Source organism: Callorhinus ursinus, unplaced genomic scaffold, assembly GCF_003265705.2.
Source record: "Callorhinus ursinus isolate GAN/ISIS: 27379988/994484 unplaced genomic scaffold, GSC_fseal_2.0 scaffold18, whole genome shotgun sequence".
NCBI classification, from domain to species: Eukaryota; Metazoa; Chordata; class Mammalia; order Carnivora; family Otariidae; genus Callorhinus; species Callorhinus ursinus.
Genome location: NW_027397080.1, coordinates 22,376,693 through 22,402,392, shown reverse-complemented (window position 1 = coordinate 22,402,392; position 25,700 = coordinate 22,376,693). Strand labels below are relative to the sequence as shown.

Here is a 25,700-nt window from a genome sequence, read left to right as displayed (position 1 = left end):
GGAAGGGGAAGGGGAAGGGGAAGGAGAAGGGGAAGGAGAAGGGGAAGAAGAAGAGGAAGAAGAGGAAGAGGAAGAAGAAGAAGAAGAAGGAAGAAGAAGAAGGAGAAGAAGGGGAAGAAGAGGAAGAGGAAGAAGAAGAAGGAGGAGGAGGAGGAGGAGGAGGAGGAACAGCAGCAGCTCAGGTGCAGAGGGCAGAGGCTTGCCCCGAGCCTGGGACCACAGTGCGGGCAGAATTCTGCTTCCCTTCCCAGATCACCTTTTCCTTTCTTCCTCGGCCCCTGCACTTTACGGAGGCACCAGAGGACAGAACTCCTTGAGGATATTTTCTCTAAAAGTGATAACTTTTCAAGCACTTTAAGGTAACACTTGACATGACAGATGTTATGATCAAGAGGAAAAGAGAGGAGAAGAAACCGTATGGGAGCGAGACCGTGAGCCAGGCTGAGAAGAGTCAGAGGCACCTTTCTCATGTGCGCCCACTCCAGCTAACCGCCAGGCTTGCCCCCCTCACTCCTGCCAAGCGGGGCCCAAAAGGGTGGGAAGAGGCAGCCAGAAACTCAGTCCCTGCCTCTGAGCTGTGAGTCACTGTGCCAAAGTGAACAAACTCTGGGGGCAACCTCCTCCAGCCCCCTTCCCCTGACCTGCCCCCACTAGGCCCTGATCTCATCCCATCCCCTGCACATGGTCTGCGGGGTCTCCCAGAAGACACACCGCTTTGGGGGTCAGCACCCTCGTGGCCAGGGAGCTCCAGTACAGATGTCTCCTGGTGCTTATGTGGGAAATGGGGGTTCTCCCCGTCGACAGTGTGCATGGGGGCTGGGGGCTGTGGAGGCTGAGAAGCAGACCATCAGTCCTCCCATTGCGGGGTTCTGAGCCACAAGCCCCCCCCCGCCCCTGGCTCAGGTCTCACCACTGGACCAGGGACACTGCATAGTCCTATCGCTTGGTCAGTCTTGATGTGTCCTGAGCTGGGGCTCTGGGGTGGGGGTGGCGCTGGGGAGCCCTGGGGTTTGGGCGCTGAGCCCCCACTCTAAGGGGGAGATGAAGGGAGGGAAGGTGGTGGTTCCCTGACCTCGGGGGGCAGGTGAACTCTGACACACTCACAGCTGAGCACAAATACACAGAGGGAGGAAAGGGGTTGGTTCTACTCCGCGAGGCCAGGTGGGAGGCCAGTTGCCCTAAGCGGCATTCAAACCACTGCAATGAGTGGCATTCGTGAGAAAGCTGTAGCCAGGACTTCAAACGTGCTTGCTCTTTAGACCAAACTTGCCCTACACACACCCACACCCCAACAGCCCCAGAACATGCTCCAGGATATTGGGGGCCACTCCCCACCTGCTGGATGCTCAGTACTTACCCGCCCTTGTCCTTTGCCCTCCTGCTTGAATGGCCTCGATGACACATGAGTTCCCTTCCCCGACCCCTCCTATTTACTTTTGTGCCCCCCGCCAACGGCACCTACCAGTGCTTGGCATGTCCTCGCCCTCAACAAATATTTGTTCAACTGAAAGACAGCTGAGCTGTTTGTTAACACATGACAGACATGAGGAATGTTCTCAACAGCGACAGTTGCCCAGCAAAGCTGCAAGATTCAATATAATCTCAAGTCAACAAATATTTATTGAGCAGGCACTATACCCCAGGGCCCGTGCTCCATGCTCCCCGAGGGTGCTGGAGGTACAGCCATGGGCAGGAGACACCAGAGACCAAGCAAGCGCTCCCAAAAAGCTCCGATTCCTAGAATTGACACTTTCTGTCTCAAAGCACTCTTTGGCCAGCAGGCAGACATGAAGGAGAGGCCCAGGTTCAAAGCCACGTCCCCACAGAGAGGGCTACTCACAGACCACGGTCCCATTGGCGCTGTGGAATCGGTAGCTATTCAGCATGGGCTGGCAGCCGGGCTGCTTTACCTTCCCGTAGCAGCAATCATTCATCAGGCAGCATCTGGGGGCCAGACCAGAGCAGGTGAGGGGGGCAGGCCCTGGGGCATCAGCGGGGTTCAGTGGGGGAAACATGGGTAGAACCTGGAAAAGATGCCCCTGCCTCCTCCCCAGAGCGAGAAGGCATTGAAGGTAAGGAGGTAAGTTCCTGCAAATAATAATATAAACACAACCACTCACATTTGTGAGCCCTTTCTAGTATCTTCTGTTTATCTCATTAGCTCCTCTGTGTAATCCTATGAAGTGTGATCGTAATCCCCATTTTTGTAGAGGAGGAGACGGGATCCCAAGAGGGGAAATTTCCTAAAATTATACAGCTGGAAAATCACAAACACACACACACACACACACACACACACACACACACACACGGGGCTCAAACCTCAAAAGGTCCATGTGACTCGGTCATTCATGTAATGAGTTTTTCCTGAGCACCTACTATGTGCCAAGCACTGTGATAGTCCCTGAGGAGACGGGTCAGCAAAAACACCCATAGTCCTTCGGTCCTTGTTCTCACGGTGCTCAGAGTAACCCGGGGCCGGAAGGGAGAACACCAAGAAGAGAAAGCAGCTGGGACGGACCGGGGATGGGATTTTAAGACACAGAAAAGCAAATGCTCTGGGCCAGGTGCTTCAGTCCTTCCTCTCGCCATCCCTGCCTATGAGCTGGCTCTTTGCTGTTTGTTATCTTTGTCTCATGGTGTTAAAATTGTCATCAGCCTTCGGGCTTGGAAGGGGAGGGACAGAGGGGCAAAGGACCCGGATTTGGAAACAGGCAAATTCTTGTTCACTCAGGGGCTGGTGTGTCTTTAGGCTTTGCTACAGTGGTTTAGGGGGTCCTCACAGCTGCCTCCTGTCACCTGGGGATGGAACCACTGCCTTGGCCACCAGACATAAGGATTAAGCTGGGCTCCGTGTGCCAATCACCGATCCCAGTGCTCGGCACATGACGGGGCTCCATCAGTGTCAGTGCCCAGGTGGGGCTCCGGGATCCCTCCAGCTGGAATGTTCCATGCTCTCAGGAGCCCAGCCCCGAGGACTCAAGCTCCAGGAGTGACATTTCAGGCCCCGCTGCAGGAATATATTTTTGCACTCGAGGTTAAAAGTGGCGAGAAACACCTCGTTTCTTATTTCTTCAAATGAATGATCCTGTTTCCTACCTCCCCGTGCCCTTGCCAGGTTATGCCAAACTCCACTTCTTCTGGGGACTCATGCTCCCCACCCCCATGCTGAAGAGTAGGCCTGGCAGCCACGTTAGGCCATGTGGCTTCGCCCAGATGGACAACTTCTCCAAACTGGGCCACTGGGATTCTCTCTCCCGGAATGTGGAATTAGGCCCGGGAGACAGCAGGGCAGCCTTGCTGTGGTCTAATCCTAAAAACTGGGTTGCTGAGCGAAGATCACGTTTGCTGTGGCATTTGAGAATTGAAGACGGTTCTGCGGCTCTGAGCAGGACTCACTAGATGATTTTCGAGGCCTGATGCAACACTGCAAGTCGGGGCACGTTGTTCGGACACAAGAATTTCGAGATGGTGGCTACAGAGCAACAAACCACCAATGGGCTCCTGTCACTTGCAATGCGAGAGTCCTAACACCCTGCCTCACCTCCGGCCCGGGTCTCCGAGCAAATCAAAGGAAAGCAGGCCTGGCGCCTCGGGACTCACCTGTCAGTGTCATCCACGGGGGTGCCTTTGCCCCCAAGGCCACAATAGCAGCCGTATCCATAATACGAGAAGAAGGCGCTCCACCCTGTGATGTGTTTGACCATCTTCTGAAACTGCCAGAAGCTGCTGTGGGCAGGAGCCACCACTGCAGGCCAGAACATAAGAAAGAAGACACGGCGTAGTGAGAACAATGTCAGCCCGGAGACCCGTACCTAGAGTGCTTGCATCCGGGACGTCAGGAGACGCCCTCCCACCCACCCTGAAACATGCCCCCAGACATGGGCATGGCTGGGATCATCAGCCCCTTTCATGGGGGAAAGTAATAGGATTAGAACACCGTGTCCCATAGCCAGTTTCTTGCTAGCCCAGGATGAGAACCCAGCTTCCACGATGTTCGGGACATTACTGTCCACCATGTCTTTCCCCTCCCCAAGTGAAAAACCACCATCCCGGGCAGAAACACCCTTGGGTCTGATGCAACATTAACGGGAATGGTTCAAAGCCAGAGATGCCAATTCCTACAAATATCATCAGGCATTTATAATCTCACAGGAGAAACAAAACACTCAGGAGGCAGAAAAGATGCCCTCAATCTATTTTTTTTAATGGCAAATATACATGGGCCCGGCAATTTTTACTTCTACAGAATGTTTACGAAAGTGGGGGAAGAATACACACACACACACACACACACACACACACACACACACACACAGGGATGTTTGCTGCAGCGCATCCCTTGTGGTATCAAAAAATTGAACACCACCCACATATCCACTGACAGAGGGAGAATAACTAAATGGTGTCTTGAAAACATCTACTTTTAATAGCAATCTCTCTGGGCAGTGGGATTGAGGAAGTAGGTGGAGAAGAAGATAGACACCATTTATATACTTTTATGCTGTTCAACTTTTTTTATTTTTCACAATGACTGTGGTTACTTTTCTATTAAAATGGTCGAAATGTATGTGTGGAAAAGCCTAGAAGCATGTCTATCAAACTCTTAAGAGTGGTTACATCCGTGTGTAGGGAAAGGACTAGAGTTTGGGAAGGATGCAAAGTGGCTTTATCTTGTTCTGTTCACTTATTTTACTTTTTAATTACCTGCATATGTTAATTTTGCAATGAAGTAACATAACAACATGAACTTGAGGAAGAAACACAGACACAGAGGGGCTTGGGACACATTCACAAGGAGACTCCCCACGTGAAACTGTGGTTTTGTTGTTCTAAAGCACCTCAGAGGGGGTGGGGACGCTGAGGGTGGTTGCTGCTGTCATAGCAGTCCCTCAAGAGATTCAAGACTCTGGTCTCGTGGAGGGCCCACCATGGGGGCTACAGAAGTGGTCCTCCCCGCCATGATCTTGAAAACTGTAAATTCCACTACGGACTAACAGGAAAATGGGTGCTGCCTTTCTGACATTTTGACTTAGACACCTGAAAGCTACACAGCTTGAAACAGGAAAAATGGATCTGGAGAAATCTCTACTAATCAAACTCATTAGAGTCAAAGAGTTTTCCAACAAACCCAACACGGTTTGCTAGTAAGTTCTTTCTCACCGTGCAGAGGTGTGTTACCTGATCTCCTGGTAGCAATGACTTATAATTATCCATTATTCCATAAGTCACCATAAGAGAGCCTTTCTGATGAGAATTAATTGTCCCTAAATTAGCTCGATATATGTCTGCGTTTTTGTTCTGGAATCTACGTGACATTAAACAAAGGCAACCGAAGGGGAGGAACAAAAAGGCTCCCCAAGGAGGGGTGTGGTTAAACAGTAGTCAAGGCCCTTTTTCTTAGCAAATGGTTAGCAAGCTTTGATTTTCTAGAAGTTTTGTGAGGTCCCAGTGCTGGGACCAACCCATTTTGTAGAAGAAACAGAAGGAGGAGGTCTTTGGTGGAAGCCTGTTCCACTCCCGATTCTCTTTTGAGCGACACCTGGTTTTCCCCTCACCCGATGCCACGTCAGGAGGGGCCGCCCCGAGACACAGACACCCACACAGGAGGACAGCGCCCTGGAGCTCTCCCGGCTCCGGCTCGGTACTACTTACAGCAGGAGGCAAAGACCATGAGAACCCCAAAGGCCTTCATTCCTGAGGACACCAGGGGGTTGGAGGCACCGCGATCACACCTTACTCTGCTTACTCTGCCAGCTGAACTCCTGAAAGTGACCAAAATGAGGCGAGGCCATGTGGGTGCAAAACCCCAATCACAGCGCAGGGCTCAGAGCAAAGGGATCTTTTTCAAACCTAATTATGTCTGAATATGATACCCCTTCTGGTATTTAGACCTAAATATAAAGATACGAAGGGCTCAGTTGTTTCTGAAAAGTGCAAGTGTTTCTTTTCTTTTTCTGGCAACATCATCCCTTCATCTCTTTCTTTGTTTCTTTTGAGGAGTCAGTGTTTCTTCTGTTTCCAAGTTTAAAGGCATCCAGGGGGTCTGTGATGGAAATCCCACTCCAGTAAGTCTAGCCCCACTTGCACGGTAGGGCCCCTGCCCCTGTCTTCCTTCTTTGGTATCAGGTATCTCATTCAGGAGCTTAGCCGCTCTGAATCTCGGCTTCCCCTCCTATCAAGTGAGTCTAAAATACCTATCAGTAATTTCGAACATTTATTAAGAAGTTACTCAATGCCAAGTGCTGTTTTCTTCAAGGTCTTCACGGGTATTCCATGATTTAACCCTCACAAATTGAGAGGCTCTGCTATTGCTTTAGAGATGGAAACAAGAGTCAGAACAGCTTCCTTGAACCCACAGAGCCCTCAGCTTCACAGACTTGGGGGGACCAACGGAAACAGTGCAGGTAAAGCTGCTCGATACTGTAAAATGCTTTGACAGCGAAACACAGGGCTCTTGTTTTATTTACAACGCTAAGGGTCCTCATATGTGGCTCGCTTCCCACACAGGACAACAGAGGAGGACTCAGGGTCCCCCATCATCCCAAGGAGCACCCCCCCCATTCCGGCAACAGCTCTCTCTAAATGCAAGTGGTCTTGAGGTGGCCCATCAGAAATCAGGCTAAATCTGATAACAGCAGGACTTGGAGTATGAACAATAGCTCCGTTGAGCCTGGAGAATTTGGCAGGCACAGAGCTTTGGCTAGATTTACTCCCTGTGACAGTTTCCCAGGAGAACTTCAAACTGAGCATCCTGTGCAGAGCCCCAGGCCAGTTCATCAGGCATCTTGGCTACTTCTGCCCCTCTCTGGCCGGATTCTGGGGGAGGCTGTAAGGCTCCGCCCTGACCAGGCCTGGTCCCAGCCAGCCTCCCTTCCAAGGGCCGCAGGGAGATTTTTAAATTAGGTTCCATCTCTACAAGCTGGCTCCCTTTCCTCTTCTGAGTCTGCAAAAATAACCCTGTGATGGTGTAGTACAAGAAGAAGGCACACACATCTTGTAAATGAGCAGGTGATGACGCTTTGGAGAGACAAAGAAAGGGATCTGGGTGCGTTAACGGTAATGAAATCAGTGTCTCTCCGTGCGCCAGCTCCTCCTCTGTGCAGCAGCTTCTCCCTCTGTGTGTCAGCTTCTCCCTCTGTGCGCCAGCTTCTCCCTCTCTGTCAGCTTCTCCTCTGTGTGCCAGCTTCTCCCTCTCTGTCAGCTTCTCCCTCTGTGCACCAGCTTCTCCCTCTGTGAGTCAGCTTCTCCCTCTGTGTGCCAGCTTCTCCCTCTGTGTGTCAGCTTCTCTCTCTGTGTGCCAGCTTCTCCCTCCGTGTCAGGTTCTCCCTCTGTCAGCTTCTCCCTCTGAATGTCAGCTTCTCCTTCTCTGTCAGCTTCTCCCTCTGTGTGCCAGCTTCTCCCTCTGAGTATCAGCTTCTTCTCTGTGCGCCAGCTCCTCCTCTGTGCGCCGGCTGCTCCCTGTGTCAGCTTCTCCCTCTGTGCGTCAACTTTTCCCTCTGTGTGCCAGCTTCTCCCTCTGTGCACCAGCTTCTCCCACTGTGCATCAGCTTCTCCCTCTGTGTGTCAGCTTCTCCTTCTCTGTCAGCTTCTCCCTCTGAGTGTCAGCTTCTCCTTCCGTGTACCAGTTTCTCCTTTTCTGTCAGCTTCTCCCTCTGTCAGCTTCTCCTTCTGTGTGCCACCTTCTCTCTCTGTGTGTCAGCTTCTCCTTCTCTGTCAGCTTCTCCCTCTGAGTGTCAGCTTCTCCTTCCGTGTACCAGTTTCTCCTTTTCTGTCAGCTTCTGCCTCTGTCAGCTTCCCCTTCTGTGTGTCAGCTTCTCCCTCTGTGTGTCAGCTTCTCCTTCTCTGTCAGCTTCTCCTGTGTGTCAGCTTCTCCCTCTCTCCAATCTTTCTCTGTTCACTTCCTGACAGGTGTCTCTCCTGGGAGCCTCCCGAGAATGCACTTCTTTGTCTCAGAGTCTGTGTCCAGGGAGGCCAATCTAAGCCCATGTAGAGTGAGAAGCAGTGAACTCACCTTTAAAAGGAGGAGTTTGAGGGTCCCTTGAATTACCTTAAATTTGTATTCCACTCTGATTTGCTCCTCATACAACCGGACAGGTAGAGCCTATCACTTTCTTGTTTGGCAGTTGAGAAAATCAAGGCTCAGAGAGAAGGGACACACAGCCACCAAGCGGCAGGACCGGGACGTAACCTCTGGTCCCAATCTCCAAATTTGGCGCTCTTTCCCCCTCACCAGGCTCCTGCCTAGACCTCTTGCCCGTGTGGCCTTTTGAGGGTGACAGAGCATTTTCACAGACACTGGCCTCCATGGCTATGACAGGGCACGTTTCTCTCCTCTGACTGCTCATTTGCGGGTTCTTTGGATTGTGCTGAACTGAAAGCAAGATCACAGGGCTGGAGGCCCAGGGACGTGAGGAAGGGCAAGAGCATGGGCGGCAGGGAGCATGGCATGGACTCTAGTGCCAGCTTCTAGCGTGGCAGTGGCGGGTCGGCAGGTCTCTGTGAGCAATGCTCTCAGACCCATCAATTCATCTGACGCAGACAATGCTGAAACGTTGGTTGGCTTTTCTGCCCATGGAGAAAATAAGGAGGGAAGAACCTGTGAGCTCCATAAGTCAAAGATCACGCTATTTTGTTCACCTCTTTATTCCCAGTGCCTACCGGGACATGCAGGGCCTGGCACACACTTGTACTGGTGGTGAGGACGAGTCACTTTTGTGTCACACTTCTACACCCTGCGAGGCTTCTGAGCACTTCACAGTAAGTCCTCACGGCCCCCAGCTGGAGAAGCACTGCTATCACCTTCATTGTGCCGATAAGAAAGCCAGGCATGGAGAGATGGGAAATAAATACATATTTGAGGAATGAATGAATGATCAGAGTCCGATCATGTTTCGAGTTACAGAAATAGAAACAAAACCATATACTACCGAGGGCCAGCATGGGCTAAGCAGGGTTTGTGGATTATCTCCCTAAATCCTCTTCCAATATTCCCCATGTGGCCTAGATGATCAACCCCAGTTTCTAGATGGGAGAACAGAGACTGGCGGGGGGTGGGTATTTTGCCCTGCAAAGTGACGGAGCCAGGACTCGACCCAGGTGTGTGGGTGTCAAAGGCAGCATCCCGAACCCTGAGCTGTTCTCCTGCTTCCCTGCGGGGCATTGCGCCAAGGGCTCTACCTATCCCAAAACAGCGCTAGGAAAACAAAACCTAAACGGCCCGAGCATCCGAGCAGATGCCACAAGCCTTCTTATTTGAGACACGATCCCAGCAAGGGGTCAACCTCCTTTTCTCAGACGCAGCGGTTGAACAGGAAGGGAGTTATAGTGGAGGCTGACAGGAGTGATGAAAACAATAACGGACCAAGCCTACGAACCTGGGGCCACTGAGTATAGGGGCAGATGGTTCTAGCTACAGCAACATCGTTGCACCTGGAGTGGTTGTTGACTTCAAGTCATCAAGAAAAGGCTGCATCGTGTAGGAGACTGCCAAGCTGCAGGGCAAATAACTCCAGATTCTCTGTCAGAAAAGAGGGATGGAGCAGGGCACCACCACCTCCTGGGAGAGTCTTTAAGGTTCCTGAGCCTTCGCTTCATCACCTGTGAGGTGGAGACAATGAGCCTGACCCCCCACGGACTGCCAGCAAGATTCAACAAGTTCCTGAGGTCAAAAGCCCTTGGTCAACTGTAGCCATGGTGAGGTACCATGTTTTCTATGTTCTGCTTAAGAAGACGGGGAAGGAGGCACGACATTTATGGATGTTTTCCAACAATATGGGGAAACAATAGAAACCTGCAGTACTTCAAGAGGTAGATTTCATTATCTAGAAACTTCCCTCTTGCAGGGCCTCTTGGGAAGCTGAGGCAACAGGATGCATAGTAACTGTGCCAGCCTCTTGGCCTCTCTACCAGAGCATACACCCGGTCCCCCTTCTGCTTGAAGATTATCCAGGGTCTCAATCAACACATCTAATGGGATTGAGGGCAGAATAGTACACTGGGTATAGACTCCAAAATCTGGAAGCTGCTAGTTCAAAAAGAGGCCAACTGCTCTGTGGGGACAAGCTGCTGAGACACTGATTTTGCCTTCAGTCCAACCCTGGGGGAGGTCATTTAGACTTCAAACCAGATATCCTTGGGGGATACCAAGTGGCAGCCAGCCGGGTCCCTCGGTGGAAAAGCCAGCTGTGGAATCAGCATTGTCTCTTAATTAATTTAACTTTCATTTGCTGAGCGCCTACCATGAAGCAGGCACTATGTGGGCAAAGCAAGGGACTCAGACACAGGCAAGTTCCTAGCCTAGAGGAGCTCAGGAGGAGCTGGAGGAAAGGCACACGGGAGGAGGAAACCAACATGATAATGGACACTAACCCTCACCAAGCATTTACCAGGTGCCTGGCACTGTGCTAAGACCTTTATTTTTTATTTTTTTAAAGATTTTTATTTATTTATTTGACAGAGAGAGACACAGTGACAGAGGGAACACAAGCAGGGGGAGTGGGAGAAGGAGAAGCAGACTTCCCGCCGAGCAGGGAGCCCCATGCGGGGCTCGATCCCAGGACCCTGGAATCATGACCTGAGCCGAAGGCAGACGCTCAATGACTGAGCCACCCAGGCGCCCCTGTGCTAAGACCTTTACAGGTAGCGTCTGATTTCGCCCCCCGCCACACTCCCATTCTTTTTTTTTTTTTTAAGATTTTATTTATTTATTTGACAGAGAGAGACACAGCGAGAGAGGGAACACAAGCAGGGGGAGTGGGAGAGGGAGAAGCAGGCTCCCCGCCGAGCAGGGAGCCCGGTGCGGGGCTGGTCCTGGGATCATGACCTGAGCCGAAGGCAGATGCTTGACGACTGAGTCACCCAGGCGCCCCCCACACTCCCATTATTAACCACCTACATTCTATAGAGGTAGAAAGCAAGGGGCAGGGAAGTGTAATTAGCTACCCAAGGTCTGCAGCCAGCAAGTAGTGGAGCCGGGATTCGAACTCAAGCTTGGACTCCAGGGGCCATGCCTACCACCTCACAACCAGCACAATAGGCGGGTACAGGTAAAGGTGCCATGTGGGAATGCCGGGGTGGGGGTGGGCTCTGGAGTATGGGGTGGAATCAGCCAGATTGGGGTTCTGGAACTGCTCTGCCCCTCAAGAACTTGAGGGACCCTGAGGGTCAGCTGGTTTTTTGGGGCAAAGGAGGCCAATGATGCCTTTCTGGGAAGACAGCCCTGAAGATCAGAGGAACTGACCTGGTGAGGGTGCATGGTGCCATCTTGGGCATGTTCCACTGGACCAAAAGGGATCAGCAAAAGCCCATGAGGCTTGGGGGGTGGGGAGGAGGTGGTCAGGAAAGGCCTCCATGAAAGAGGTGACTTTTTAACAGCGGCCTTGAAGGCTCAGTAAATTTGGATTGACTTCAAGGAAGGAAGCAGGGTGGGGTGGGCATGAGCAAAGACCCTGGAGATGAAAAGACTGAAGGCCCATTTGGGGACCAAGTTGGCTGGAACCCATGGAGAAAGCCAGGGAGTAAGGGAACCATGGCTGGAAAGGAGGGTGAGTCCACATTTAACCTGGCAAGGCAGGCGCCTCTGGCCATGTTTACTGAGAATCCATTTTGCACGTGTGCCAGAGACGGGGCATTATAGCGTTCATCCTTTGAAGACATGCTCTTTAAAGAAAGAGGGGAGATAAACGTAGCAAAGTCAGCTCTCTCTTTAAAGAGCAGGAAGGCACAGCAATTGGCTGGTTGGCTCCTTCCCTCCAGCCTCCCCGCCGCCCTCCCCCCCGCCCGGCACTGCACATTACATGACACCGGGGAGCAAAGGGCACCTGCTGCTGAATATTAAACAGACCCTAGGCATAAGCACCATTTCAGTGCATGCCCATGTGGGGACACACACACACACACACACACACACACACACACACACACACAGCGAGGGGGGCAGGGGAAGAAGCCAATTTGATTTTCCAAAAGATTGCATAATTCTTAGGTGCTATTAAAATAGCTGATGAAGAATCTACTTTAATCTTTTTTGGGTGGGCGTTGAAGGCCTGAAGAGCATTGCTTAGATATTTCTGACAGAATCATTTACAGGAAATAAGCCACCACCAGCACAGAGCTGCAAAGCCAACAGCTCCTAAAACCATCACCTCCTGCACCCTCTTGGGGCCTCGGATGACACCCTGGATGCCCAGGGCGGGTCAGGGGGTGACCCTAGCAGGGGGCGTGCCCACCAGCAGCTCCCACAGGTCAGGTGCAGCTTCACTGACACAGGAAGAAACATTGCTGCCGAAATGGTCCCCTCCTCCCGGGGCCCGAAGACCTTCCTATCAGTGTCAGTCACGTGGCACATAACCACGTCCAGCCTACACCCGCTCTTCTGTTCTTGGCTCGAACTTATTGAAAACAATCTCCTTTGTAACTCTTTAGGGGCGTGTGACACGCCTCCTCAACCAAACTGTGAACATCTTGTCCCACGGCCGGAGTTATGCCCTATCACAATCCTGTGTCCATGTGTCCGGGATACAAAAGATAACAGATATCTGGCCGCAATGCTAGGTAATGAATCCCAATTCTTTCCTCTGATAATTTGGTTCTTGGATGTCTACTAACATTATCTTCCAATAATATAGTCACAAAATTATGCATCTGCACATTCCAAGAGTCTAGAACGGTGCCTGGCAGACAATAATAGTCCAGTAAAGGCTCCTTCTGAAGCTATCTTAATTTCATTTTGGAAGAAAGTCTTCTTCCATCAAGTTGGGATGGGCATTAGGCAAAGGAAGGGAGGAGGCAGAGTTTGGGGAGGTTGCAGAAGAATCTTCCAGGCATCAGGAACAGCCGGAGCAAAGGTCTGGAGTGTATGTGTGTGGCCCTGTGGCAGGGAACTGGCTTCGGGGCCGTCTGGAGGAGCAGTAGGTCTTGGACAGAGTCAGTCGGACAGAGTTAGAGGACGTGTCCCCTCCCATTCGAGCAGGAGGCAAGGAGGAAAGCAGGCAAACATGTGGTCTGATGGCAGAACACTAACAAGGCTTCCGTAGGACGGCTTCTCCTTTCTCTCTGAAGAGGGAGGTGAGAATTCTTCTGCGTGGGAGGAGGGTTAGGGGAGAGGGGAGAGGTTTCAGGAGAGAGGCAAAGGTTTGAAATAACCACGGAGGAGAGAGGAGACAGAACTAAACGGGCGGGGGGGGGGGGGGGGGGGGTGGAAGGATTTCTGCGTAGGGTTAAGGGTCCAGGAGACGTTGGAGACCACACTTTTCCGCAAATTACGCCGACGTCCGTGGCTGGTCAAGGTGTCTTCAGCCCCTGGGTGTAGGGGGACTGATGGAGTTTCATCAGGTGGGAAGGAGGGAGAGGTAGCAGGGGGCTCGCAAGGGAATGGCCTGGGTAAAGGACCGTGGGCTGGACAGAGCAGGGAAGAAGCAGGCTTGTGGGCTGCGAAAGACAAATGGGGTACAGGTGACTGGGGTTGCTGGAAGTAGAGGGGTCATGGTTAGGAGGGGCAAAGCAGGGCAGATGTCGTTGATATCAAGGGTCCAGACGCGGCCGGGAGTGGGGGGCTGATGTGGAAGGGAGGTCACGGACTCGGTGTTGAAGGCTTGCACTAACAGACAAGGACGAGAGGCCCCAACTCAACACAAGCCCTGAAAGCAACCACTGAGCCTGGAGGGTGCCCAGAAATCAGTCAGTCCAGCAGCTTCTCCCCAAACCGGGGTCACTGAACGAGCCGGGGCCTGCCCCCAGGTCAGCCCACGGTGCTCCCCAGCCCGGCCCCGGGAGAGGAGCCAGGAGGCCCCCCACCCGCGCGCCCCCAAGCCAGGGCCGACCCACCGACCGGAAGCACGTGGCCCCCTCCGCCGCGTTGCCCCGGAGACGCGGGCTGTTTACCAGCCGGACGGAGGCGGGCGCCGGCGGCGGATGGAGCAGCGGCCGAGGTGAGCGCGCCCCGCCGCCTGGGGACGCGGCGGGGGCTCCCCGGCCTCGGCCCCGGTGGCGCCCCCAGGGGACAGGACGGGGCCCGGGGAGAAGCGGCCACTCCCGGGGCAAAGCCAGCCCGGCCCAGCTCACCGTTGCCGGAATGGGACAGCTCCCCGGCTCCGCGGAAGCCGAGGGGCCTGGGAAACCGCCGGGCCATGCCCTCCTGGCTGGGCAGTGCGGACGGGGGACACGGACAGACCCACAGGGCCCAAAGGACGTCCTGCACACGGAGAGACCGGAACCGGATCAGAGCCTCCTCCAGACCCATGCTCTTTCCCCCAGGCACCTCTCACTTTCTAGGCGTTCTTTCTTGCCCCTCCCCCAAATGCCTGCTGCGGCTGTTCCAGCTCAGCTCCTTTCCTTTTAGAGCTGTCCGTACGTGGAAATAATTGAGCTCTCCTCCTCCACCTCCCCCCACCCCACGCTGCTCTTGCAACCATCCCCACTGCCTTTTCCAAACCTTTGATCACTTGGTGGCTTGTGGTCCAATTTCTCCACTCCCCCTTTTAAACGTGGCACTCTGCGTGGGACAGTGCATTCTAATCATTTAGTCGGGGGTAGAGCTGGGAATGCTACCAAAGTTTTCTCCTGCTCAGGCCAACTACCATCTCCTGTTGATTCTGCTGAGTGCTTTCATCTTGAGAGCCTCACAGGGGGCGGATTGGGGTGGGGTGGGGTTGTTGGCAGGGGATAGTATTAACTGATAAACATTTTTAAAAGACCAATTCAAATGTATGCATCCTCGGTATGTATCAGCAGATGGTATGTGGGTGGGTGTATTTTACTGCATTTGCTGTGGGTTTAGATTTGGGTTGTGAGTGAAATGGGGTGGTCTGACCCTGTGCTGAGAGGTGGGCTCCTTTGGAAAGCAGGAATATGGCCTCAGCCTTTCCTGTCCAATGTTCTTCGTTTCCAGTTGATTTGGCAATTCATCTTAAGCAATGGGCACCTTTTGGCAGTTCCCTGGAAACAGTTACGAAGAATGTTTGTTTCCTGACTCCTAGCAGGCCTCTGGGGTGCAGCTATTCTGTTTAAGTAAACAGGCCACTTGCCTATTCAGCTGGCGGCTTGATGGATGCCTACACCTAGATCTTGTCAAATCACTTTGTGGTTGCATGGCTGCCAGGCCCGGAGGTGGGGAAATGAGCTGAGCCGGGCTAATGATGGGCACTGCCCAAGCCTTCCTGGACCCAGGGGTGTGGGCAGAGTTTGGGACCCAAGGTGTGGGTACAAAGGCACAGTTGGCCCAGGTCCCCAAACACCTGTCCCCCCCTCCCCGGCTTCCCTTCTCTATGGAATAGATGCTGGGGAGAGTTGGTGCTCCCTCCGTGTAACAGATGGTCCCTGCGCTCAGGAGGAGGCAGTGGGTTATGAAAGCAGGTTCGATGGAACGGTTTTACCTGAAGGAGGTGTTAATCTCTAAATAACCATGAGTGGGCTTATAGGAATTAGTCATAATTGAGGTTTTTTTTCTCTGAGATAGCTCGCAGTCATGTTATCTTATGACCAGGGTGTCTTGAATATGACACCCCCTGAACATGGATAATTATATAGTACCAAAAGGTATAGAAAGTGCATGCACATACTCAAGTTTTACTGTTAAAAATAATCCAGCAGAGAGCCTGCGAGAACACATGACTTTCCTCATCAAAGTTGTTAAGGAAGAGGTTTCTAAGTTACCAAACTTACTGACAGTTAAACCTTACCGAGGCATGTGTGGGAGTTAGAAGCCAAGTCTGTGATAATTCTGTAGAAGCTGTGGCAAATTAATAGCCATTCCTGGAGGGGGGGTGGCGAGAAGGGGAGCTCGTTCCCAAATTGAGCTTATCTGTGGCAGAACAGTTGGACAATTATGACCTTCTCGTGTCATCCTGAGTTAAAGTGCAGAGCTGCTTAATTACAAGTGAAAGACTTTAGAACTAAGCCAACAGGGGAAAAACCACATTCTTCACAGTTGATCAGAAAATAGATTAAATTAACAAGGAGATGGACCGGCTTTTTTTCATGCCAAGGAGAAGGTTCCTGAACTCCCAGCAGCCAGATTGGGTGTGAAAACCTAGTGAGAAGTGGAAAATGGGAGTGTGGAAAGACCCAGTCTGTGGATGGAATGGAGCGAACATAGAGGCCTTTGAGTTAAGAAAGGGAGGGTAGCTTTCGAACTGGCTAGTGCCTTGGGAACATAGGGGAAGACTGTGTTTTGTTTGGGTGTGGTTTCAGCGGACAGTAAGAGGATACTTTCTAAAATTTGGCAACGTGGGTAAGAGGCACAGGACGATAATGTTAGAATGCAAAGCTACGGGGCTGGAATTGCATTGCTCAGGATTGTGAGGTGAACTGATAACCACTACACTACGGAAACTGCACTGCTCAGGATTGTATGACTAAGCTGGCTTGGAGTAAGTCGGTTTGAGGTTAGGATGCAATTAAAGTGGGGCATTAGAAGGCATTTCTTAGAAAAAGCATTATTTTGCATTTTTGAGGCAAGTTCATAGGCAGTAGCTCGCTGAAATCAACCTTCCGGCATTACTGTGCAGCGGGTGGGGCAGGCGCGGGTCCCAGGATTTGCCTGGCTGGTCAGAGGTGACCAGGAGCAGAACCACCGAAGGCCCCCTGGGGAAAAAGCTCTGCAGCAACAGGTAGGGCTTTTGGACCAAAATAATAGAAAACACTAAGCAAACAGAAAACCAAACACAAAAGCAAAAGAACCTTAACTCTTCTTTTTTTTTTTTTTTAAATTTTTATTTATTTATCCGACAGAGAGAGACACAGCGAGAGCAGGATCACAAGCAGGGGGAGTGGGAGAGGGAGAAGCAGGCTTCTCACTGAGCAGGGAGCCCGATGCAGGGGCTCAATCCCAGGACCCTGGGATCATGACCTGAGCCGAAGGCAGACGCTTAACGACTGAGCCACCCAGGCGCCCCTAACCTTAACTCTTTTTAAGCCTTGACTACACATGCACCGAGCCCGGTGCTTATAGCCGTGGTTACATGATTTTGTATTACTGTCTTCCTGTTGCGGATAAAGGGACTGACCTGAGAGGTATTTAAATAATGTCTTCAAGGTCGTATGGCTAATTCTATAGATGAGGAAAGAGATGTATCAGAAGGGTAGAATGGCGGTCCCATGGTGACTCAGCTAACTCTCAGCAGAGCCTGCAATAGAACCCCGGACTTAGGACATCAGGTCCTGGTTCCTTTGCACTCAGACATGTTGCTGCTTGGGGACCATGAGGCACTGGGAAATTACCAGAAGGGCTTTAGAGGGTGGGGAGACACCCAGTCAGCCTGTGCAGTGGTGGTCAGGATTCCAAGGGAGGACGGGAGCCCTAGACGCCCCACAGTGTCCAGGGAAGGATGTAAGTAGGGCGTGGTAGGGGGAGGTGGTGGTAATTGAGTTAATGAAGGGGCCACCTAGATGGTGAGGAGGGGAGAAAGAGACCCGATCTGGCAATTAGGGCCTGCACAGAAGAATGCCCATGCCTCCTACCGAGCTTGGGAACACGGGGCTTCTGTGGGATTTGGCTAGCACGCATGAACACCCGCAGTGGGAGATGCACATATAGAGGCCCTCAGAGGGTTCACCAGGTAGCTGGGAAGACAGAAGGCGAAGCCTGGTCCTCCAGAACATGGCCGGGTGTCACAAGACCTGGGTTCTAGTTCAGGCTCTGCCAATAGCTGGCTTTGTGACCAGGGGGCAGTTGCTCTGACCCTCTAGCTCCTACATCGTAGGATTAGTGTGTGCCCAGAGCCCCCGGTGGAGTTGGTCTAAGACCAATGGTTTGGTACACGATGGCCCACTGCCAGTTTTGTGTGGCTTGTGGGCTAAGAATAGGCTTTATACTTTTAAATGGTTGGGGAAAAAAATAAAAAGGAGAGGAATCTTTTGTGCCACATGAAAATGATATGAAATTGAAATGTCAGTGTCCATAAACGAAGCTTTATCAGCACACAGCCACACCCGTTCATTTACCTGCTGTCTGCGGCGGCTGTCACACCCCAAGGGCAGAGCTGTGGACTTACGACTGACCCCGTGGCCAGCAAAACTGAAAATATTGGCTATCTGGCCATTTACAGAAAAGGCTTGCTGGCCCCTGGTCTAGAATCTGTGTACCTCCCGGTGAGTTCTGGCCAATGGGCCGAGATCAGCCATGGTGCCCCCCTCCCCTACCCCACACCCCTGGTGACAAAGTTAGGGCGGTGGAGGGATTTTTGACATTAAGTGATTTGTGCAGAGACACCTTGGGGATTACTGTTACTGTTAATCGTAACTAAAAGGGGGACAAAGCTGAATGAAAAGAGGAAGGAAAAGGAAGGAAGGTCCAACTGTGGGTAGAAAGAGAGGGTCAGGATAGGCCCAGGGAAGAGAGGAAAAACGGGTCAGTGGCCTCGAGGGCAGGGCTGAATCATTGGAAGAGAGATCACGTGGCTCCCAAATCCTGAAAACGTGTTCAGAAAAAGTTAGCCAGTCCCTGCTCTGGATTGTGACACGGCTTGTTGCTTCTCATCCCTCTGGTTTCTCAGCTTAAAGTATCCCCTACCCCCGTAAGAATAAGAATTCCCCCCCCCCCCGCCAACAGTCACTCTCTGGTGCCTACTTTGTTTATTTTCTTCACGTCAATTATTACTTATTGAAAATACCTCTTTACTGGTGGGCTCGACACCTGTCTTCCCTCACTCTTGGTTCACTGATTTTTCCAAGTGATTGGAATGACTGATAAGAGCAGAGGAATGAATGGCAGCCGGGGCCCCTCCCCCAATGCCCGAAATCCAGAGAGAAGCCCTCCTGGCCAGTTGGCACTAATTCCGGCCCCTGGGGGTGAATGGCTCGGAGGCAGGAGTCCTGGGAAGTGTAATCCACGGCTTCTCTTCTCTCCTGCTTCCTTAGGGGTCTGGAGAAGCAATGGTCACAGAAGCCCCTGTGAACCTAGCCCCCCCTGAATGCAGCACCAACGGCAGCTCGACAGCTGACAGCTTCATCTGGCAGCCAAACTCGGCCAACATGCATGTCCTCAGGCCCAAGTCCGCCAAGGGACGGACGCGGCCCAGTCTGCACAGACCACAGGGCACAGAGCTGTGCCCTCACCGCACGCCAGCCTCCCTCCCTCCAGCCATCCCCTGCGAGTCGCCAAGCAGCCAAAGACCGGGAGCCTGCGCACCCAAGTCTCCAAACTCGGGAGCTCCTGATGAGATCCCTGAGCTGCTGCAACAGGTGCCAGTTGGTGCATCCTCTTCTCTCAATAAATACCCAGTCCTCCCTTCCATCAACAGGAAGACCCTGGAGGAGGGGTCTGTGGAAACAGTAGCTAAAAAGTCCGGCTCCCTGCAGCTGGGCAGCATCCAGGCTCTTGACCAAGAGGAGACTGGCACTATGAAGACAAGTGAAGAAGATTCCAGAGCTCCTGCTTGTTCCCCAGAGAGGAAAGTCATCGTCCAGACCAGGAGACAGACCTCCCCCAGGGCTGGGGACGTGGAGGAGACATCAGATCGAGAGCCGAGGCTTCTGCTGGCCATCAGATCGCCGTCGGGCCAAAGGTTCGTTCACCATTTCCGGCCCACCGACACCTTACAGACCGTTGTGGCCGTGGCCGAACACCAGAACCAGGCCAGCTACCAGCCCTGCAGTATCGCAGTGATGGGGGTGCCCAGGAGACGTTTCTTTGACCTCACCAGATCTCTGCAGGAGTGCAAAATCCTGCACAAGTCGGTGCTAGGCATTTCTCAGGAAGAAGGGGAGGGGGAGCCCTGAGTCCACAGTCCCCCAGCTGGGATCCTGGGTCTCTGAGTAAGGAGCACGCTTGGGTGCTGTGGCCTTCCCGGCAGCTCAGTACCAAGTGCCATGTGAACCTGGTGCGGCTGGATCCTTGGGACTCATCTTCACAGCCCCTCCTCTGAAGGAGTGAAGTTTGCACATGCGCCAAGCGCACTGAGAAGGTTCTCCTCCAGTCGTTAAATTGCCTCCACCCCTGGAGTGGACTGGCAAGTTACCAGGGCTGTTCCTGTAACCACGGTGACCAGGTCTTCCCCTTCCCCGAGTTCTGGGTCCTTTCTGGAGCACCCGCTTGCCTTTACAATGAACTCTCACTCTCTTGAAGCCAATGGTTTGCCTTTCTGTATTTGATGCAGGATTAAATACTTCCCAGAGAGGATTCTAGTCTGGTAAATAACCAGGGCTCAGGAAATGTCAAACTGGCATTTGTATTTCTTGCAAACATCTTTAAGAAACAGGCAGTTGACACTATCTTGGAAGCAGCCCCTTTGCTGGGCTTGGGTGGCTAGCGTTTCTTGGGGATTACTGTTTGTGTGATGTGGCTTCAGAGGAGAGAAGTCTTTTGCTAATACAAATCCCCCAACACATCAACGTTTCTGAAATAGTCTGAGAGCTAGAAAGTAAACTGCTTGCACCACCATGGGTTAGCCAAGTAGCCACTTTTAAATAGAGAAAAAGTAGGTTGGCAAATATCGGTGGCTACTCTCTGTATGCAGTACTCTTCCCAAACTGAGAAACACCCCTGTAATCTGATTTCCTTTGCTTTTGTCACTAATGGAATCTTTTTGTTTTTAAACTGTACAAACCTACAAGTCTGTACAAGTTTGCCCCGAAGGCCCCCTTGGCTCATCTGGGTATGGAGACGTGGTTTCAGTGTCTGGCCTCCTTCCAACAGAGACTCCCTGGAGCGGGGGCCACAGTGCCCCTGTTCTGTGATTTCGGAACCTCCAGGAGGACAAGGGCGCCTCCATTGGGCGTCACTTGGCCGCACCTGTGCTGAGAGACCATGTGCCCTCGTGTCTGTCTGATTGAATGCCTTAGCCCGTAGCTGTGTTGAAGACCGTGGGGTCTTGGCTTTCCAACTCTGAAGTGGTGATGTGGACAATGTGCCAAAGTTCTCTCGTATTGGGAGTTCAGCAAGCCTTCCAGCTCTCCCTCAGGATCCTCTTTGTAGTCAAATCACCATTCAGAGTAGGGAAGCTGGTCCCTCAAGAGCTCAGCCATCACGAAGTGCTGAGTACGGATGTGCTCTCCCTGCCCCTGGGTACACAGAGAAGGCAGGGGTTCTAGAAGCCTATCAGCGTGGCAGCCTCAGCAGCAAGTGCGTCTTGTACCTAGATAAGGAAGGCAGCTGGAAATGTTAATTCCAGCAACTTGATACTCAGCCATGGAGATTAATGCCAACATCATTTCCTCTAAAGAAGGCTCGCCTTGTCCTTCCTGCATCCCACATCACCCAGATCACTCGAGAGTGGGTTCTTTCAGAATGTGTGGTCCGATTTCCTAATACCAGCTTGGTTGCAAAGGTCAGTTGGGGCTTGCAGGGCCTCGGGCAGGCACATGCAGCTGGCCACCTCTCCCAACCAGCGACCATGGCGGAGGGGACTGGGGGGTCGAGCCCGGTACTCTCAGTACAGACGTTTACCTCCCACCCAGGACTCAGGTGCATATCTGCCTCTGATCTAGGAGGCTGGGGGAAGATCCTCCCCAAAAATCACACCTACTCTATGGTAAGAATAAAATCCCACCCACCTGGGACTCGGTAATTTCTCCAGGCAGGAAATCTGTAGAAAACTTCAGTGAAACGGAGCATGCTCAAGGGAGCTAGAATCTTCTGCACTTAGGGCTTTGCTGCTGCAATTTAGCTTGGAATTTGGGGTGGCAAAAAAAAGTGGAAGGCATGAAACACAGAAATGTTGTAGGGTATCTTAGGACATGTGAATAAAGCTAGATTTGAGCCACCCTAATAAATTTCTTTGGGACACAGGGATGATGACACAATAAAAATTGATTTGTGTGAAACCGAGTCAGTGGAGAAGCACGGCTTCTATTTTAGTGCAGGACTCTGGCCACGGTGCTCTGGCGGACAGAGGGGCTCACCCAACCTCACCTTCTTGGGAAAGCCCTGGACTCTGCTGTGAAATCCAAGTCCTCGTCCCCAGGCACCCTGGCTACCCACCCTTCCCATAGCTCTTGCTTTTAGGTTACAGGATAACACCAAGCTCTGTGTGGCAAGAGTCTCCTGAATTTCTCCTAAAAATCATTCCGAGTCCTCTCCTTTGGAGGTTGGCAAGAGTAGCCTCTATCAGACTGTCAGAGGGATGACTCTGTAGGTGGCACGGTCATGTGGGCACCCTGGTCTCATGGGTGGCCTTGGGTGACCACTTTGTAGTCACAGACCTCACTCATTCATTGAACCAGTGGTCACTGAGGACCTACCCTGTATCACACACGGGTGACTGGCACTGGCGTCCCACCAAGGGACCACTGGCAAGGAAATGTGAGCCACCTCGGGACTCTCAACTCCAACCCGACCGAAGTGGATGGCTGTAGATTTACCCGAGAAGGGCCCTGGAGTGAAGAGCAGAGAGGCTCTTGCTGTCTCCTCGCCGGCCCTGTGGGAATGCAAAGGCAAGTCCTCCCCCACCTTTCTAGCGACAGCACCAGGAATAGTGGTCATTAGGGACGTGAACTTTGCATAGGACAAAGCTTCAAGACCAGTTTTCCCAGCATCTCCCCTGATATGGTCTAAGAGGTAAATTAGTCCTGGCAGCAGAAGGAACAGCAGGAGAAACAAGTGACTCATCATCTAGAAGCCCCAAAATTTTCACCAACAGATGGCAGGTGGTTTTAACACAACAGTCCTTGCCCTGAAAGTACCTGGGGATCCAGCCACCAGCCGGTAAGCCAGGGCAGTCCTGATGAAGAGATGCAGGTGAACTTGACTGTGGGCCAGCAGTCGCTCCAGAGATCCCGCAGAAAATATTCCACAAGCAAAGAAACGTAGACAAGCCTTGAGGTTTCCATTACCATGAAAAACCTTAAAGTCTAGTGACCAATCACTGTCCCAGGCATGCATTACAAAAGGAGGCACTCCAGGAACCAAGTTTCGCTTTTGTCCCTGCGCTTTACCACCATGTCCAGTGGGTTTCTAGTGTCAAATAAAGCCATGCTGCCCCAAGGGGCAAAAAAAAGTTTCTCTTTACACAGTTTTTTAGTAAGTTGAGATAAAAGGGTGCACAGTTTCCTGTAGTTTGAGGTGTATCTTTGACGAGACTTTTATATGGTAAGAGGATCTACTTTCCTACCTTTTAAACGGGGTTGCAAAGAAAACTAGATGATTCAACTTCAGCCTTAGTTGGGAGTCAGTCTGCGAACCAAGCAGGAACATCCGTTTCCATAGTGCACGGCGAAACACCCCACCATCAAGTGCAAGGTCTGGAGCCCCTTCACCCTCGCCCGGAGCCAGAACCAGCCCAAACCCAGCCAAGGTCAGAGGCCACTGCGGGGGAGTTGGCAAAACCCAAGTGGAGCCTCCTTTTGGTGACTCACTCACGAACAAGACAGTAACTCACGTTGTAAAAATAAAATTGGGTGTTTGGTTTTGCGTCTGCACGGGTGATGTGACATTTTCCCTTCCTGAGTAGGGCAGCGTCTGGCGGCCCTCTCTGACGCCCCTCTGTGTTCCTCTACCTTCACACCGTGGAGGAAGCGGCATTGCTCCTGAACGATTTATGCGGAAGATCAGATCTCCGGAGGTATTTTTGGACACACTTGAATCCTATCCCAGGAGGCTGAACCACTGATAGGACAACTGCTGATGGGTATGGTTAAGCAAGCCTCGCTCCGAAGGTCTGCTATGCTGGCAGGGGCAAGGGGGGGGGGGCACTCTGGGTGCTGTGTTGAGAGTTGACGGCGGGGGTCTGGGTGGGAGATGGAAGGCCAGCTCTGGCCATTGCCAGTGACCAGGCAAGAGATGACCTGGGCCAGAACAGCAACCATAGATGTCGTGAGAGGTGTCAGATCCTGGACACATTGTCGGTTAAGGGGGGCAAGAAAAGGCAAGATAGCTTTTGGGATCTACCCAAGTGGATGTCACTTGACCATATCACCACGGGGCACTCTTCCTGCAAAAACGAGCAAACAAACACGTCAGCCACGAACCTGTGCTGGGCAGGGAGAAGCACCGACCGGCAAAAATATTCGTAGGAAAGAAGTGCATGAGTGCTTTCGGATAAAGTGTACAGAGGATCCCAAAGCCATTGATGGCTTTAATTGAGAAGAGATGAAACTGAAATTGTCGCTCTTTCACTGAACATCAATTAATCACCATCTACATCTTGGGGTATGATTCCTGACCAAGGTTCCTTAATAAACCTGGCTCCAATAAAATAACACATTGTTTATATCCTCTCCTCCCTTTCCTGCCTGCTTCTGTTCTGTTCATTCAAACCCAGCAGCTGATTTGGGATGCATTTCTTCTTGGGAGGGCAAAGAAAACCACTGTCCTTTGACCAAATTAACAAAGCTTCCAGATTTCAAGATTTTCATGCCCACCTGTTTTTTACAACGAGGAGATCTATGCAGTAAGGCCCCGGTCCTTTTTGTGAGCAGCTGAGGATGGCATCTTCTGGCATCTGCCCCGTGAGGGAGAGGTAGGTCTGCTCTGGTTGGTGAGTGCCACGGACAAACACACTGGGTCGGCTCCAGCCCCAGCCCCCTGGCGCCCAGAGTGGCCAGCCACTCGCAGACAAACTGTGGGAGAATGGTAGCAGCTCTCCTCCTCTCAACCGGGAAGTACAATCTGGGAATCACCCGCCATCCCCCCTCCAGCCCTGCATCTAGCTTTGGGACGCTGCAGTGTCCACCTAGACCAGATTAAATGTACCAAGTCCCAAAGCCTCTGGATCTAAACTCTGGAGGGTTTGTTAGTTTCCCCAAACCAACCTGGGCCTGGGCCTCAGCTTGCTCTTTGTCACCTTTTTTTTTTTTTAAGATTTATTTATTAGAGAGAGAGAGCACACATGAGCGGGGGGCCTTTGCGGGGGAGAAGAGGGGCAGACGGAGAAGCAGGCGCCCCGCTGAGCAGGGAGCCCAATGTGGGACTCGATCCCAGGGCCCCAGGATCACGACCTGAGCGGAAGGCAGACGCTTAACGGACTGAGCCACCCAGGTGTCCCGCCCTTTGCCTTCTTAATGGAGCTCCCAACCCACCTTCATCTTATTCAAATCATCTGTAACAATTTCATTCAACAAGTATATACTAAGAACCTATAGGCCAGGTACCTGTTAGGTCTATCAATGAACAGAGCAGAGCAAAAGTCCCTGCCCGTACGGAGGTTACGCTTGAATGTGGGGGATACAGAAAAAGAACAATAAACAATAAATAATACAATGGGGTGGAAAGGGATACATGTGATGGAAAACAGGAAAACCTAGCAGGGTAAGGCGGATCTGGAGAGCATGGGGGTTGCGGTGGAGGATGAGGCGTTACATGGTGGTCAAGGCCGACCTAATCGACAAAGTAGCATCTGGGCAGAGAACTTGAAGGAGGTGGGGGGCCGGAGGAAGGGGGATAGGCAGGGGGAGCCTGTTCCTGGCAGAGGGGATACAGAGGCCCTAAGGAGTGAGGCCCTAAGAGTCCAGCCTCTTAGAGGAAGGGTGCCAGGCAGGGTGGCTGGAATGAGGGAGGGTGGAGCCATCAGACATGGGGGTGGGGCAACAAATCAGGCCCCATCCCTGGGTAAAATGGGGAGCCAACTGCAGGGTGCTGCGCAGAGGAGTCGGCACCTGACATGGGTCTTCAAATCAGCGATCTGGTTCCTGTGCTGAGAAGAGGCAAAGGGGGCAGATGGAAGCCCAAGTAGAAGCTATGGCTTCCGTAATCCAAGCGAGGGATGACGACCAGAGTGGTAGCCACAAAAGTCATGAGAAGCAGTCAGCTGCTGGGTATATCATCC

At 52.2% G+C, this 25,700-nt stretch overlaps 2 protein-coding genes across 8 annotated transcripts in view; one reads left to right on the top strand and one right to left on the bottom strand.

Annotated features, from left to right (window-relative positions):
* The window catches only part of PLA2G2C (phospholipase A2 group IIC), a 20,951-nt gene extending 6,709 nt beyond the window's left edge, over nt 1-14,242 (bottom strand). The window contains 4 exon segments of the mRNA XM_073903586.1: nt 1,841-1,944; nt 3,604-3,729; nt 14,065-14,194; nt 14,239-14,242. Coding sequence (XP_073759687.1) covers nt 1,841-1,944; nt 3,604-3,729; nt 14,065-14,194; nt 14,239-14,242 — 364 coding nt within the window.
* On the top strand, nt 10,702-24,141 carry UBXN10 (UBX domain protein 10). 7 transcript variants are annotated; one of them, XM_073903270.1, is made up of 3 exons: nt 10,702-11,048; nt 12,427-13,068; nt 18,859-24,141. In XM_073903270.1, exon 3 carries the CDS (start codon nt 18,874-18,876, stop codon nt 19,717-19,719), a length of 846 nt encoding a protein of 281 aa, XP_073759371.1. In that variant the 5' UTR covers nt 10,702-11,048; nt 12,427-13,068; nt 18,859-18,873; the 3' UTR covers nt 19,720-24,141. The 7 variants fall into 7 exon arrangements, with proteins under 7 accessions (XP_073759371.1, XP_073759372.1, XP_073759370.1 ...); XM_073903271.1 differs by lacking the exon at nt 12,427-13,068; XM_073903269.1 differs by lacking the exon at nt 10,702-11,048 and having other exon boundaries at nt 11,801-12,555.
* Nucleotides 24,142-25,700: the final 1,559 nt, after the last annotated feature.